The 16,524-nt window shown below is 47.5% G+C and overlaps 1 protein-coding gene across 1 annotated transcript; it reads left to right on the top strand.

The window, feature by feature from the left end:
• The first annotated feature begins 210 nt into the window (after nt 1–210).
• On the top strand, nt 211–2,580 carry LOC144806563 (uncharacterized). Its single transcript, XM_078672900.1, is given in 1 exon segment — nt 211–2,580. A coding segment is annotated over 1 exon segment (2,121 nt). The 3' UTR covers nt 2,332–2,580.
• The last annotated feature ends 13,944 nt before the right edge of the window (nt 2,581–16,524 follow it).

Genomic DNA, 16,524 nt, shown 5'->3' with positions numbered 1-16,524 from the left:
AGAGATAAGTGCTGAACATTATCTAAACAAGCACGACTCTAAAATCGAGGCAAAATAACCGAAGTTGGGGGAAAAAGTTACCTGTGTCCAAAAAGATACAGCCATAAATCTTATCTCACAGAATTTGACAGAATGCACACAGGGGGAAACCACTTTCAGTGCAAAGTATGCCAAAAAAGTTTCAGGCGTAAATCTTATCTCACTGAGCATATGAGAATCCACTCTGTGGAAAAACCTTACCAGTGCTCTGAATGCCCAAAAGATTTCAAACTTAAATCACTACTAACTGCACATGTGAGATTCCACACTGGGGAAAAACCTTATCAGTGCTCTGAATGCCAGAGATGTTTCATTGACAAATGGAGACTCACTAAACATACAAGGACCCACTCTTGGGTAAAACGTTATCGGTGCACTGAATGTGACAAATGTTTCAGTGAAAAAAGCAGTCTCGCTCAGCATATAAGAACCCACACTGGGGAAAAACCTTATCAATGCTCTGAATGTTACAAATGTTTCAGCCAAAAAATCAATCTCACTGAGCATATAAGAATCCACACTGGGGAAAAACCTTATCAGTGCTCCGAATGCCAAAAATTTTTCAGCCAAAAATCTAATCTCAATGAACATATGAGAATCCACTCTGGGGAAAACCCTTATCAGTGCTCTGAATGCCAGAAACGTTTTTGTAAGAAACGGAGTCTATCTCGACATGCAATAACCCACTCTGTGGACAAACCTTATCCGTGCCCGGATTGTCAGAAATGTTTCAAAGACAAAAGCAGTCTCACTCAGCATACAAGATACCACTCTAAGACTAAGGAAAAACTTTATCAGTGCTCTGAATGCCAGAAATGTTTCGGTAATCAAAGCACTCTGACTCAGCATACAAGAACCCACACTGGGGAAAAACCTCATCAGTGCACAGAATGCCAGAAATGTTTCATTGACAAAAACAGTCTCACTCGGCATACAATAACCCACACTGGAGAGAAACCATATCAGTGCACGGAATGCCAGAAATGTTTCAATGAAAAACGCTATCTCACAGTGCATATAAGATCCCACACTGGGGAAAAACCTTATCAGTGCTCTGAATGCCATAAAAGGTTTTGGAACAAACAAAGTCTTTCTCAACATGCAATGACCCATTCTGTGGAGCAACCTTATCAGTGCTCTGAATGCCAGAAATGTTTCAATCTAAAACACGATCTCACGGTGCATATAAGAACCCACACTGGGGAAAAACCTTATCAGTGCTCTGAATGCCAGAAATGTTTCAGTTTAAAAAGTAGTCTCACAAAGCACATAAGAACCCACACTGGGGAAAAACCTTATCAGTGCTCTGAATGCCCAAAACATTTCAACCGTAAATCACTTCTAACTGCACATGTGAGATTCCACACTGGGGAAAAACCTTATCAGTGCTCTGAATGCCAGAAATGTTTCAGTGAAAAAAGCAGTCTCACTCAGCATATAAGAACCCACACTGGGGAAAAACCTTATCAGTGCTCTGAATGCCAGAAATGTTTCAGAGTCAAAATCCATCTCACTCAGCATATAAGAACCCACACTGGGGAAAAACGTTATCAGTGCTCTGAATGCCAGAAATGTTTCATTCAAAAAAGCTGTCTCACACGGCACATAAGAACCCACACTGGGGAAAAACCTTATCAGTGCCCTGAATGCCCAAAAGAGTTCAAACTTAAATCACATATAACTGAACATGTGAGATTCCACACTGGGGAAAAACCTTATCAGTGCTCTGAATGCCAGACATGCTTCAGTTTAAAAAGTAGTCTCACACGGCACATAAGAATCCACACTGGGGAAAAACCTTATCAGTGCTCTGAATGCCAGAAATGTTTCAGTATAAAAAGTAGTCTCACTCTGCATACAAGAACCCACACTGGGTAAAAACCTTATCAGTGCATTGAATGCCAGAAATGTTTCAGTGAAAAAAGACATCTCACACTGCATATAAAAACCCACACTGGGGAAAAACCTTATCAGTGCTCTGAATGCCAGAGATGTTTCAGTGACAAAATGAGACTCACTAAACATACAAGGACCCACACTTGGGTAAAACGTTATCGGTGCACTGAATGTGACAAATGTTTCAGTGAAAAAAGTAGTCTCACTCCGCATATAAGAACTCACACTGGGGAAAAACGTTATCAGTGCTCCGAATGCCAAAAATGTTTCAGCCAAAAATCTCATCTCACTGAACATGTGAGAATCCACACTGGTGAATTAAATTATCAGTGCTCAAAATGTCAGAAAAGATTCAGAGGTAGAGATGGTTACAAGCACCATAAGAAAACACTGTAGGAAGGTGGATATCTGACTATGGTTACCCCCAACTTTTTGCCTAGTGTTTAGCTGGTTTTCGGCTTAGCCTGGGCCCTGAATAGCAGGATCCCAGGCCAACTATCGGCTCTCTCCTTAAAACGGACTCCATGTACCTTAGGTACATACACAATTGGATATTGGTTCACCTTATGAGTCCCTGTGTAGTGTACCCTAGGTACTCAGGGCATAGGTGCAACCAAGGCCTACCAGGGGCTGCAGCATGTATTATGCCACACCTGGCTGGCCACCCAAATAGACACAACTGGCTGTTCACTCAGCTGGGGCAAGGTTGTGTAATCACCCCTTGCTTAGGTGTAGTATTCCTATACCTACATATATATAGACACATAGTAACCTATAAGTCACTCCTATGGCAGGCCTTAACAATCCTGAAGGCAGAGTGCTTGGTTATATGTGAGATGGTGCTCTAGCATGAGCTGAGCCTGTCTGCAGCATTCGGAACTACTTCCTTATAGCTGTTCTATGATATTGCCAAACCATATACTCTTAAGTGCATTATATTCCTCGCGGTTAATGCTAACTTTGGTTTGGCTTTATCGAAACATGTCGTGTAAGGTGTCATACACTTTGGAATACTACCCCCTCGCCAATTCTGGCGACGGGGGTAGCATTCCGCCCTTCTAGAGGGAGAAGACATGTTAGTTCTGACGATCACGGTTAAAGTTAACCAGAGCCCCAGCGTTACAAAATGGACGCTGCTGCCCAGACACAAGTCTGACCTTCTGCTGCTAGGAGTCCTTCCAGCGAGGGAGGCCTGGACAATAGGTTTCCTGCCTGGAGAGGTGCAAGCACCGCCCCAGACAAGAGTTTGTGTATTAGGACAGGGAGGGTTGAAAAGAAACACACTGCCTGGAGCACTCTAGGTGCTCCATGCATGCCCCAGTTCAAACCGGTTGCTGGGGCACCCCTGCCCCAGCTCTGGCGCTAAACTGGACAAAGGAAAGGAGGTGTAACCACCCCCCTTCCTGGTCCCACCCATAGGAGGGACCTAGTAGGTAAACCAGCCCACTTTAGTTGTATAAAGATAGGAGCTGACACAGGAGACTTTAGATTAATCCTGGAATCGAACTGAAGACGAAACTCTGGAACTTTGACATTCACCTAAGCTGAAGACTGAAGAATCTCCCTTGTGGCCAAGGAGTGACCACCCTGGGCAACCAGGCACCATCCAGCAACTCGACGGCTTGATTTGCCCCCGTTCCCGCCGGAACCCGAGCTCATAGCCTGACAAGATCCTGGCTCCCTGAGCCCTCTGACCCCACTGCACGACTCCAGCACAGATGAGCACCTGGACGGCTTTGGACCTCGTGGACCGGACATCTTGAAAAGTCCTTCTTCTTGCTACCAGCGCAGCTCCTGAGGCATCCTCGAAGCTGTGCACTGGGGACCGAGACACCCCGACAATAAGCACCACCTGCACCGAAGATCAGCCCTCCACACTCCACGTGTTCTGCACGGGGCCCTTCTGCTTGTGTTCTACTCGACGCGTTGTCCCAGTTGCTGGCCAGTTGGCTAGTAGCCCTGTGACGACGATCCTTTAAGAAATCCATCGCTGGTCTGGTTGCTCCAGACTGGCACTTGCTTCCCTGAAAAGGTGAAGTACCTCAGACCCTCCTGGTCTGCAACAGAAGCCTTTTGTGTATCCTGCGTGGGTTGCCTTTGCTTAGGCTTGTTGGCTCCGATCTTGAAGTCGACCCCTCCTTCTGCGAAAACCTTCGTGGGACAGCTCCTCTCCAGCGCCTGGTCGTCCTCGACACCTTCTGGTCCGCGTGGCTGCAGAGACCAGCTTCACAACAGCACCTGATTGCTCCTCGACGACGTCTGGTTCCTTCCTGATTCCACCCGGTCACTGGCTAGTGACCTAGACTCTGTCCCCTCTGCTTTCAGGTCCTTCTTCAACTTCGATCCACCCGGACATCTTCCTCCTGGTCGCCTGCAGCATCTTACTTCACGGCTCCATTGGAATCAACGGCGAAACCAGACACACTTTGACACCTATGCACCCACAGCCCGTGGGTGAGGTAACGCGAGTACTTCGGTGCTCCTGTAGGGATTGACTATCCTAGTGTCCAGATTTGCTTGTAGTTTCCTCCTATCTAAACCGGAAGTGTCCTAAAACTATAATTACTTACCTTTTAAGTTCCCATAGACTTTCTATTGACTCCCGCGTGAGTGTTCCGACTCTGCACGCGCCGCCTGTGGCCTTCTACTCCTAACCTAAGGGTCAGATAGTTTAGCCCCAGCGGTTCCCTAGGCCTTCTCCTTTCACCAGTCATGGTTCTTATACCACTTACTTAGTATATGGTTTTACACGCCCCTAGGGCCTAACTGTAAATTGTGCTATTTAAAGTATTTCTAAGTGTAACTTGTTATGTGCTTTTGCCTCTGTCCTCATAAAGAGTTCAGAGGAGTGGGTTAGTGAATAAATACATATATATTTTATATATATCCTGTGTGGTGTTCTTTCATTTGGTATTCATGGGGTTACATATGGTAAAACAGCTGGCTTTACACGCCCTCTAGAGTTATAGCCTAAGACTTCTCTGTCCATGCTACCCCTAGGATAGCTGGTCTATAAGGTTGACTTTACAACCAATCATCTTTACTTTACACAATGAAGTGTTAGTGCTTGCAAAAATCAACTAATTGCCCTAAAAATCACAATAATAATGTCTTAAATTTTACTCCACCCAAAAGGTTTCTACTCACCCTTGTTTCTTAACATATGACTGATATCTATTTTTTCATGATAAGATTAAGCCTATGTGACAAAAAAACTCTGGCTGTCTACGCGGAGTTCCGCAAGCAGCGGAATGCGAAAGGGTCATGCCGTTTGTGGTGATTTCATCCCATGTCGGAGGATCATTTGGCTCTTCTCTTCCAAGAAGTTATGGATCTCTTTGCCAAGGGAGCTATCAAACGCGTCCCTGTGCCAGAAGTAGGTCAGGGTTGCTACTCCCACTACTTCTTGGTACCCAATTTATTTATTTTATTTATTTATTTTATTGGATTTGTATTGCGCTCAGCTACCCTCAATGGGTTTCCCGGCACCAGGGACAGACTGAAGAAAGAGAACAAGCAAGTGCAAAAAAGAGATCACGAAATGAGGAGATCAAAACAGAAAAGTCTTCAATTTTTTGCGAAACGCCAGAAGATTAGTTTCTGTTTTTAACGCCAGCGGAAGAGCGTTCCACATCTTAGGTCCAAGATATGCGAACGAACGACCTCCCATTTTAGCCAGTCGGATTCTTGGAATCAAAAGATTGCCATTATTAGATGACCTTAGAGAACGGCCAGGTAGATAAGGCTGGACAAGGTTCAGGAGGTAGGTAGGAGCAGAACCCTGACGGATCTTAAACAAAAAACACAGTGTTTTAAAGGTCACGCGATCTGAGATTCTCAACCAGTGTAGGACACGCAAGGCTTGCATTGCGGACGTTCTCCGTGGAACATTACGCAAGAGGCGAGCGGCTGAATTTTGTACCACTCGGAGTTTGTTAATTGTTGCTTTATCTGCTCCAAGATAAAGCACATTGCCATAGTCAATGCGGGACATCACAAGGGCCTGAACGACAATTCTGCGGGTGGACTCAGGCAGCATCCATAAGATCTTCTGCAGCCAGCGTAAGATGGAAAAACAGACTGCAGCAACCTTAGTCACCTGCTGCCTCATCGAGAGTTTGTCGTCAATCAGGAACCCGAGGTTACGAGCAACAGGCACAGGGGTAGGCAGAGGACCCATATCACAGGGCCAGTGTCTAGAGCCCCACAGATCTTTATGCTTGCCTAATATGATAACCTCGGTCTTATCTGCGTTGAGCTTCAGCAGATGGTCTTGCATCCAAGCTGCAACGCGAGATAGGCCAATTTTGAGGGCAGAGACTTCCTGGGCCCTGCTGTTAGAAAGAGAAAACACAATCTGCGTATCGTCTGCATATGAATATATGGACAGACCGGCGTCCTCTACGATGGAGGCAAGAGGTCTGATGTAAATATTAAACAACAATGGGCTTAATATAGACCCTTGAGGGACGCCGTAAGCTGAAGAATGAATCGCAGATTTAGCCGTGTTTGAGAAAACCTGGAAGGTGCGCTCATTGAGAAATGAGGCCACCCAGGCAAGCGCTGATCCATCAACACCAAGGGAGCGGAGGTCCTCCAAAAGAGTGGAATGAGACACGGTATCGAATGCAGCGCTTAAGTCAAGAAGAATAAGCGCAAAGGTCTCACCGCTATCGTTACCGTGTCGGAGTCGCTCGGTCACCCCAAGGAGTGCGGATTCGGTGGAGTAATTAGCGCGAAAGCCTGATTGGGATGGATGGAGATATCCCACGTTTTCAACAAACTCGTTGAGCTGGGTGTTGACGTGGCGTTCCAATATTTTGGAGCAGGCTGGCAGCAGGGATATAGGCCTAAAGTTGGCTAAATTTGTGGTGTCAGCACCAGATTTTTTGAGCAAGGGGACAATCATGGCATGTTTCCATTCCTGTGCCACCAGAGATTCGGTGAGAGAGATGTTTAATAACCTCATTAAGAATCTCCGTGGTTCAAGGTCTAGTTGTTTTAGTATCTTCATAGGAACTGGGTCCCGAGGAGATCCCGAACGGATACTATTTAGACAAGACAGGAAGGAGGAGTCATCAAATGGTAACCAATTATAAATAAATACAGTGGGAGAGAAAGAAACACTGCAAGAAGGGCCAGGTTGGAGGGAATCAGTTGGCAATGAGAGGGGGCCAAAGATTGATAGATGCCCTCAACCTTAGATATAAAGAAATCCGCAATGGCATTACATTGTGTGCCATCCAGGGCCGGCATGGAGGGAGTGGTGTCTGCTCCTGTAAGTTTCTTTACGGTGGCGAAAAGAGTCCGTGTACAGTTTTGCGCAAGGGTAATAGTAGAAGCAATATAAGTGGCCTTGACACGTTTACAATTTGCATGGTAGACTTTCAATTCGTCTTTGTGAGCCACCTTGCAAGGAGTGGAGTATGAAATCCTCCACTTCCTCTCCAGGAAGTGGAGGAGGTACTCAAGAAGGACAAAGGCATGCATCCTATCTTAGTCCTCAGGGACATCAACCGCTTCCTCCTAAAAGAGAAATTCAAGATGTTAACCTTGGCTCAGGTCTTGTCTGCCTTCGAGCCTGGAGATTTGATGGTAGCATTGGACTTGCAGGACACTTACTTTCACATCCCCGTCTTGCCTGCCCACCGTCATTACCTCGGTTCACGGTAGGCCACACGCATTTTCAGTTTACCATGCTCCCCTTTGGCCTTACCAGCCCTCCCCCGGGTGTTCACGAAAGTGATGGCGGTTGTCGCAGCTCATCTGCGCAGATCAGGGGTTCCAGTCTTCCCCTATCTCGACGACTGGCTGTTGAAGGCGAGGTCGCCCAGGCTGTCATCTCCCTCCTCCAGACTAAGACTGACTTCCTGCATTTGCTGGGGTTCACAGTTAACGTGCTGAAGTCGCAACTGATTCCCTCCCATAAGCTCCTTTTCATCTGAGCGGTTCTGGACACAGCACAGTTTTGGGTCTATCCTCCCTAGCAGCAAGTCCAGGATATTCGGGCTATGATACCGATGTTTCAGCCTCCATCCCGGTGTTCGGTGAGAATGAGGCTGCTGGGCCTCATGGCCTCCTGCATCCTGCTGGTGCATCATGCCAGATGGTATATACATGCTCTGCAGTGGAACTTGAAGTCCCAGTGGGCGCAGCACCAGGGGAATCTTTCCGATGACGTCAGATTTCGGAGGGGACTCCAAGTCAGTTGCAGTAGTGGTTCACGAACCAGGATTGAGTCAACTGCAGATCCCTCTCCCTTCCCCAACCTGAGTTCACAGTAGTGACGGATGCGTCACTCCTGGTTTGGGGCAGCCATATGGGAATGGCGGAGATCAAAGGCCTCTGGTCTCTGGCGGAGTCCAGGCACCACATCAACCTTCTGTAGCTCCGGGCGATTCGTCTTGCATTGAAGGCACTGCTTCTTTCTGTCAAAGGAAGAGTGGTGCAGGTGTTCACGGACAACACCACTGCCATGTGATGCTGCAACAAACAGGGTAGGGTCGGGTCGTGAACCCTATGTCAAGAGGCTCTTCTCCTTGGACATGGCTGGAACATCAGGGCATACCTCTGGTGGTTCAACACCGAACAGGTTCCCTGAAAGCCAGGGCGGAAAACTCCGCTGCCGGTGCATGATGGATCACGAATGGCGTCTTCACTCGAAGGTGGTGCAAGGTCTCTTTTAGCAGTGGGGAGAGCCTTGGTTAAATCTATTCGCCACCAAAGAGAACGCGCAATGTCAGCAGTTCTGCGTGTTGGAGTTTTCAAGGCGGCTCTCCCTCGGCAACGCTTTTTGTCACGAGTGGAGTTTCAGCCTCCTGTACGCCTTTCTGCCTGTACCACTTCTGCCAAAATTGCTGAAGAAGATCAAACACGACCGGTCCCAAGTTATTCTTGTGGCTCCGGACAGAGTCTGGTACCACGAGCTCTTGAGCATGTCCATCGATCCTATTGTTAACAGATTTCTGAAGTGCATTTCTCATCTCTTTCCTGCTGCTCCTTTCGTAATGCCCCAGTGGGACTTGAATCTTGTCCTCACTTATCTTATGTGTGCTTCCTTTGAGCCCTACATAATTGTCCTCTTCGCCTCCTTTGAAGACTGCTTTTTTGCTTGCCATCCCCTCTGCTCGCAGGGTGAGTGAGCGTCAGGCTTATCTTCGTGACCTCCCTTTCTTGCTGTCCATCCAGAGAAAGTAGTCCTCCGTACTAAGCCCTCTTTCTGCCCAAAGTGATTACCTCTTTCCACATAGGTCAGACCCTCACATTGCCCACCTTCTTCCCGCCTCTAAACCCTTCCAAAGAGGAGGGTAGATTCCATTGTCTGGACCCAAAATGTGTGCTGTCTTTCTACCTTGACCGCACTAAAGACTTCCGGGTGGACGATCAACTCATTGCAGATTATGTGGGCACAAAGAAAGGTCGGGCAATGCACAAAGTTACCATCTCTTGATGGGTCATCCTATGCATTAAGATCTGTTATTCTTTGACTAAAAGGAACTTCCAGTAGGACTGTGTACCCACTCTACCAGGGCGACGGCAGCCACTACTGCTTTTAGGCCGTGGAGTTCTACTGATTGACATCTGTCACACAGCCACGTGGGCATCCCTGCACACGTTAACTAAGCATTACTGCCTGGACAGCCAAATCCGGAGAACTAGCTTTTTTGGCTGTTCTGTTCTCCAGGACTTCCTGGTGTGAACTTAATTCGCAGACACACCACCTGGTTTGGTATTGCTGGGGTATCTATTCTAAGGTAAGGAATCTATAACTAATAGTCTACTTCAGATGAACAATTTACTTACCTTTGGTAACAATGTATCTGTAAGAGACATATATTAGTTATAGATTCCCTACCTGCCCACCCATCCTCCCCATTCTGCACACGGACTTCTAGGGACAGGGACTCCCTTACAGGGCCCTAGTTTTGTGCACCAGGGGTCAGTGTCTTGCATGGCTCTGCGCTTCTGGCATGGAACGTCGTATCAGAACTGACATTAGTTCGCAGGAGCAGAGTCTAAATAGACACCACTGCGTCATCCCGGCGACCATGATGCCCATGACAGACGCTGAGTTGACCGATGCCACCTACCGACACATAGGGGTACTGCTAAGTAAACATTTCTTCGTATCCAGTCTGACGCCTGGGGGTAATTCTAAGCTAAGGAATCTATAACTAATATATGTCTTACAGATACATCGTTACCAAAGGTAAGTAACTTGTTCGTATTGTGCCTACCAGGGATGGTGCATCAATTGAGAAAGAGGGCAGATAATGAACAACATTAATATAGAAAGAAAACTGGGTGGACGCCTGTGCACAGCCCTGGTGAACACCTTAATTGATAGTTAATCGTTCAGTCACCAGGCCCTGGGTTCTCCAGCGAACCTGTGCATAATTACCCTCATGTAGACTGATCAATAGGCTCAAGAGCCTCCTGGGATGGCCCATATCACCCCAGACCTTCCATAGCCTGCTTCGTGGAACCAGGACAAAAGCAGATTTAAGGTCGATGAAGGCAACATACAAGTTTCCCTGCCGACCACAACGATCTTCCAATAGAGTAAAAGGAAGCGGAAACCTGATGAATCATGGATATCTTCTTTCTAAAGCCTGTCTGAAAGGGGGATACAATGGCTTTAGCTGCAATCCATTCCTCAATCTTGCTCAAGACCAATTGGGGAGAAATGCTCTTCACACAGTTGATCAAGCTGATCAGCCTGTAATTGGCTGGATGGAATCTATCCCCTTCTTATATATTGGGATGACGTCCGCTCCCTTCCAAGATTCCGGTACTGGGGCACCACTGATAATGGCATTAGTTAAGAAAAGGTTATACCAAGACAATTTATCTGTTTCTAGCAGATGGATATAAGCTGGAATGCTGTCTAATCCTGAAGCTCTACCTCTGGTTATTGCATCCAGAGCTGAGGATGTCAGCCAGGTCAAGGAAAGGGCCAGGTACAGCTATAGAGTTGTCTGTTTACACAGTCCCCAGCACAGTGTCTGGCTCATTAAAAGGAGTGACTGAATAAAGATTGGAGAAATGATCAAACCAGGTCTGGGGAGAAATGTTATTTTGCAGAGGTGAAGCAGAGACCTCTCCCCTCCACTTCACAAGTGCCCATTACCTGGTGAAGTTCTTAAAAGAGCAAGCCAATTTGAGTTCCTGCCATCTTCCTCCCATTCTTTCTTAGCCTGAGCCTGGGCCCTTTTATACCTCTCTCCATCCAGACTGATTTCTGAGATGTCCTTTGTGAAGGATATCTACGTGAAAGTCTGAATTCCTTATTAAACCAATGGTTTACTTCATGAAAATTAAGTTTGTGGCTGTTAATAGGGACTATAAGGTAGGACAATATCTTCTTTAAGTTGTTGTGGAAGCAGTCATTGGCATGCCACACTCTTAGTTCTTGCAAATCGATTTCCCGAAGGTAGTGATAGATTGATCTTCACCTCGCCAGATGATCAAAATATCGTTGATACACACATATAACTGAAATCCCAATTGGCACAGACAAACCATGGGAACCAAAGCAGTGATTTGGATCGGACGGGGCCTAAACACCATTCTCCCTTGTCCATGTAGGATAGTCCCAAATCTCCATTGGTTGCAATAGGAACAGGGGAGTTGTCCCTTCTATGACGGAAGGGGCCCCATTAGACTTGACCATTTCCACATGAGCGATTTTTCAGAGTGTGTGGTGAAGTGCCACCGGCCACCTAACATACAAGAGAATACGTATGGCTAACCATATAGAACTATGGCTCCTGATAACCAGGTGCCTTAGAATATGTGCGAGGGACACTGCCTGTTCTTTTCTATATTTTCATATATATGTTTTTTTTATTGTACTCTCATAAGCTCAGAAGATTACCTCCACCAGATACCTGTGACAGACTGTCCATTGGACATGGCCCAAAGATCCTACACTTATACATACAAGATTGGGCACTCTGATTCAGGTGCACTGACCTCTCTATACCCTGAGACATATGGGGCTGACCGCTTGCAACAGGATACATGTGTAGTACAAGGGACATGGTTCACACACCCATCACTCATTTCTACTTTCGGGTGTGCTGATTTTTCTAATGATTCTTTCGCCCTTGGGTATACAGCGCTGACCCTTTAAAAACACATGCCAGTACATCGTGGTATTTGCACTTAACTTCGATGGAAACACGTCTTTAGTGATTCTATTCCACGTGAAAAAGCGGCTGTGTGTGACAGAGGCAAGAAAGCCTGCAGCATTTAGTGTGCGTTCATTCAGATTCATGCTGCCGGCATGGGAATACATTTCCCAAGTACTCGAGGTCACGTGACTGCATCAGAGTAATGCGATTATACAACCTGAGTGAGTAACCTTAGTGGAGTGGTGTGGCTCACTGGTTAGAGGCGGCAGACCCGTAAGCAGAGAACGGCCCGGGACCAGGGTTCAATTCCCGACGCGGCAGGGTCGTGGACCAGGGTCAACGGACTCGATAAGTCTCGCCTCGGTGCCTACTCTAACCAGGGAACACACTCGGCAACTCTGGACATTAAGCTTGCCTCATCTCTACAACAGCCCCCCACAGACGCCGGGGATGGCTGGTTTCACCTTGGAGATACCCAGAACGGGACCATCTCACAGGGAAAACCAGGACGGGTTCCCCAGCGGTCTTCAGCGCCAGGATACTCCATGGAGTCACAGTGTGCTTTACAAGTACACCCACATTTACATTTAGCCACACACCAAATTCAGCTTTAGCTAGCTCCGGATCCTCTATTCGAGCAACTGCGATTACTCTGGACACCGTCCTCCATCTGCTGTGGTATAACGGATTGCTGGCTCCCTGTATACAGTTATGGGTCTCTGACCCGCCGTTTGATATATATGTAATTTTTTCTGCACCGAGGCAGCAAGTTCCCTGTATACAGGAATGGGTCCCTGAACCTACCTTTTTGTTTAACTTGAATCTTTCGTGCATTGAGCCCGTCTTTTTTTTTTTCTTGTTATGAAAAAGTAAAGAATGCTGCATTCATGTTAAAGATATGGAAGTGTCAAAGCACACTCTCTCATGTCGTAGGAAAGTTCTCAGTGCACATGTGGCAGGCGTTGTGTCTTGAAAACAAAGCACGCTGCCCCCATGCAGAGGTCAACTATTTTAAGTCCATTTCCTCCACTGCATCGCAGCTTTGTTATTGCAGTGCACATCAAACACGTCTACAGTTTTCAACTTGAAGAATGCTGCATCTATGTTTAAACTAGGCAGTGTTATCATGTGCTTTACCGCTGCATATTTTAATGGGCCAGTTGCTTCTGAAATCCAATCACGCTGTACTTGGTGTTAGGCCAACTAGCTCTAAGAGTCTTTTTTTCCCCCATAACACCACATGTTTCCTTTGGAAGTTACTGCACTAGGTTCTGCCTTTGTTCACCCTGTGCTGCCACAACACAAGCCTGCTACGAGGCACGCGCCATCAAAAACATTGATACACAAACTTCAAGGCAGACACACGACTGCCTCCACAGTCTTGGCGTGTCTCCCCCTAGTATTTAACACCATTATGCTGCCCGCTTGTCTCGATAAACCTTAGTGACATTTGAATACATGCTCGGGGAACGTATTAGGGACTTCACAGCCATACAAAATACCTCAGTCACTATTGCAGACACTGCCTATGAGTATATGGACAGTTTTTAATCTACATGGGCACGCTTTTTCTTTACACTTGTTCTAAAATGCCTAGAACTGTTACAGCCTTCCAGAAGACTTATTTTCTTACCATGCTCACCTTCCTATAATTCATTATTAGGGCGGAGAGTCACCCAAGGCCGCATGCCACGGTGAGTTGAGGCACATTTCCCGACATCAGCGGATTAACCTTTCTGCAGTATATTGTTATTGTAGTGAATCTTGTTGTCTATAAATTATTTTATTTCCCACCTATACTAAGAATAACAGACATTGACTATACAGTATATGGTTGTGTCCTGTTTGAACGGGTTTGTATGTCCTGGACTGAATAGCTTTGAAATGTAACGCTAGCACAGTTGTTCAAATGTCTGACCTAGATTTTTTTCAAACCATTCTTATATTTCCTATGTATGTATTCTTTTAGGTACCACCAGTGAATTCACCACTCTATGTAGATTAATATGATCACTGGATGGTTTTGTATATGAAAACCCTTCTTTATACTTATATTGGTTCGTACACAATTTTTAGGTCTCGCCTGAGCCAGGCTGCATGCGTTGTTCAGCGAGGCTTTTAGTAAGGGCTTTAAACTCTGAACACATGTGTGTGTGCTTATTTATCCTTGCTGTCTCTGTTCATCACCTTCCCCTTTTCTGCCTTTTCCTCTCTTGCTTTGGGACCTTTTCAATGTTTAACAAAAAGCTGTAAAACCTGCTGACCGATCTTTGTTCTTTTAATAAAGCGTTTGTTAGACCTGGCACCTTGGCGTGAGTCTCCCTTCCACTTTTTGCTGATGTGCCTCCGATGTTTTGCTGGTTTTCCGATACTCAGGGCACTGCGCCACGGCTGATCCGTGCCGCTGTGCAAGTGCTCCCTACTGTAAATTGTACATACGATTGGTATCCATGATTGGTGCATTGGATTTACTGTTAGTCCCTAGTAAAGCGCACGAGAGAGTGCCGGGGCTTGTAGATGCCAATACTGCTGGTGGGCCTGCAGCGCTGGTTGCACCACCCACCGAAGCAGCCGTAAAGATGTGTCTGGGAACTGCGACCGCAGAACCCGCGTGCGGTCTCGTACTGTCACGCTAGCTGGGCAAGTGTCCCCACTTGCCAGCACCGACCCTTCCCTTGACTACATATGAGTCACCCCTATGGTAGGCCTGCGGGCAGGGTGCATTGTAGGTGCAAGGTAGGACAAGCCCGGATGTGCGTGGCATGTCCTAGTAGTGACTTACAACGAAGACCGTATTTCACTACTGAAGGCTACCTGCTCCATTAGGCCAGACTGAGCTGCGAGGGTTATTACACCCTATAATCCCCGCAGGCTCAAGGAGCATGGTAGTGAGTCATGTTTAGTATGCCTGAACTCAGGATAAGGAGATATTTCTTGTAGTCAAGTTTATTTCAGTATCCTGGGTTTGCAAATGCTACTTTTAGAAAGTTAGCATTTGCTTGCTTAACCATTTCAGCCACCTCTGCTGGTGTGTATCTGACTGTCTGGGATGTGTGAGTGACAGGGCTGGAGGGATGACAGGTGGTGAATGCACAGATTACACCTTAGTGGGAGGTAGGAGTGCCTCTTGACTCGAGCTGTCACTGTGCTCGACCTCCACAATGCTGGCTCCACCCTCCTGGGGAGCGGCGGATGACTCTGCCGGCACCTGGCCCAGGAAGGGCGAAGCCCCCATCAACAAGGTACTCTGGCCACTCCTGTCCGGACAATGCTGGCTCCACCTCCTGTGGGGCGTCTGATGCGCCTGCCCCTCACACTGAAAGCAGAAGCCGGAGTACACCCGCGGGGGTACTCCAGAACTGAGAGTGGCTATGCAAAGGCCCCCCTGGCCTGCGAGAACAAAAGAATTGGCCTATAAAAGACGGAGCCCTGCTCCTTGAAAATTAGATCCGGTTTGGGCCACAGAAAGACTCTGCCCTACGAGAAGGACCGTGAGAGACAAGGAAGGGTGCTGACTCTTGCCTGTGTCTGGTGCCTTGCTGCTGAAGGAGAGGAAGACAATAAGACTACGAAAAGACTATTGTGCTACTTGTGCCAAACTCTGCAAAGAGATCTCCAAGGGCTTGCAACTGAACTTGCCCCCTGACCAGCGTCCCAGGACCAGTGGACGCTACCCCCTTGGAAAAGCGACTGCGGGTGCTGACCATCGCCGCAGCACTGACGGAGGAATCTCCTCTGAGGCATCAACACCCTCCCGACCACCGTGACCGGGGCCCAAAGCAACAGCAGAAGCAAAGTGAGGACCAGCCGCCGCTGGCCCGAACACCGTGACCGCAACTGCACCGGGAGCCCGAGAGCAAAGCAAAGGAGGACCCGTCCGGTCCGAGCTATCGAGGTGACTGCATAGCGAGCAGTCACTCACCTGCAAGGACGGACAGTTGCCCTACGAGAATCCGCAAGGTCGGTAAGCCTGCCCGACAGCCCAGCTGTGAGCCCACAGCTGCACCGACATTTGGCTGGGTACGTCCTGCACTTGGGGACCGTACTGCCACTTGTCACAACCGCACAGCCGCCGCCTCCAGGGTCGGAGCGGACGACGAGGAAAGGACCCTGCCGCCACAGAACACCGCTGCCCCGGACGACCAGTGTCCTGCTCGGCCGAAGAGCCGCAACGATCAGCGACCCCGGGAAGGCAACGCGACGTGGGACAGATCCCTTGGAAGCCGCCGGCTCCACAAGAACTTTGAATAACACCGGCCTACGGGCCTCAAGAGAACTTCCATAAGAACTGTGGTAACCTGAATTACGTAACTTGCAACCGTCTTCATAAAGTTATTGACTGTATTCACAAGCCTGCTTAAAATCTATATAAAGATATATATTTCTACAAGAATACAGTCTGGTCTCGTTGTGTGGTGGGTTGGTTGTAAAGGTGTACTGTTGCAAGTGTTTA

Source organism: Lissotriton helveticus (assembly GCF_964261635.1).
Source record: "Lissotriton helveticus chromosome 1_1 unlocalized genomic scaffold, aLisHel1.1 SUPER_1_unloc_87, whole genome shotgun sequence".
Taxonomy (NCBI): domain Eukaryota; kingdom Metazoa; phylum Chordata; class Amphibia; order Caudata; family Salamandridae; genus Lissotriton; species Lissotriton helveticus.
This window is presented reverse-complemented; position numbering and strand designations above follow the sequence as displayed.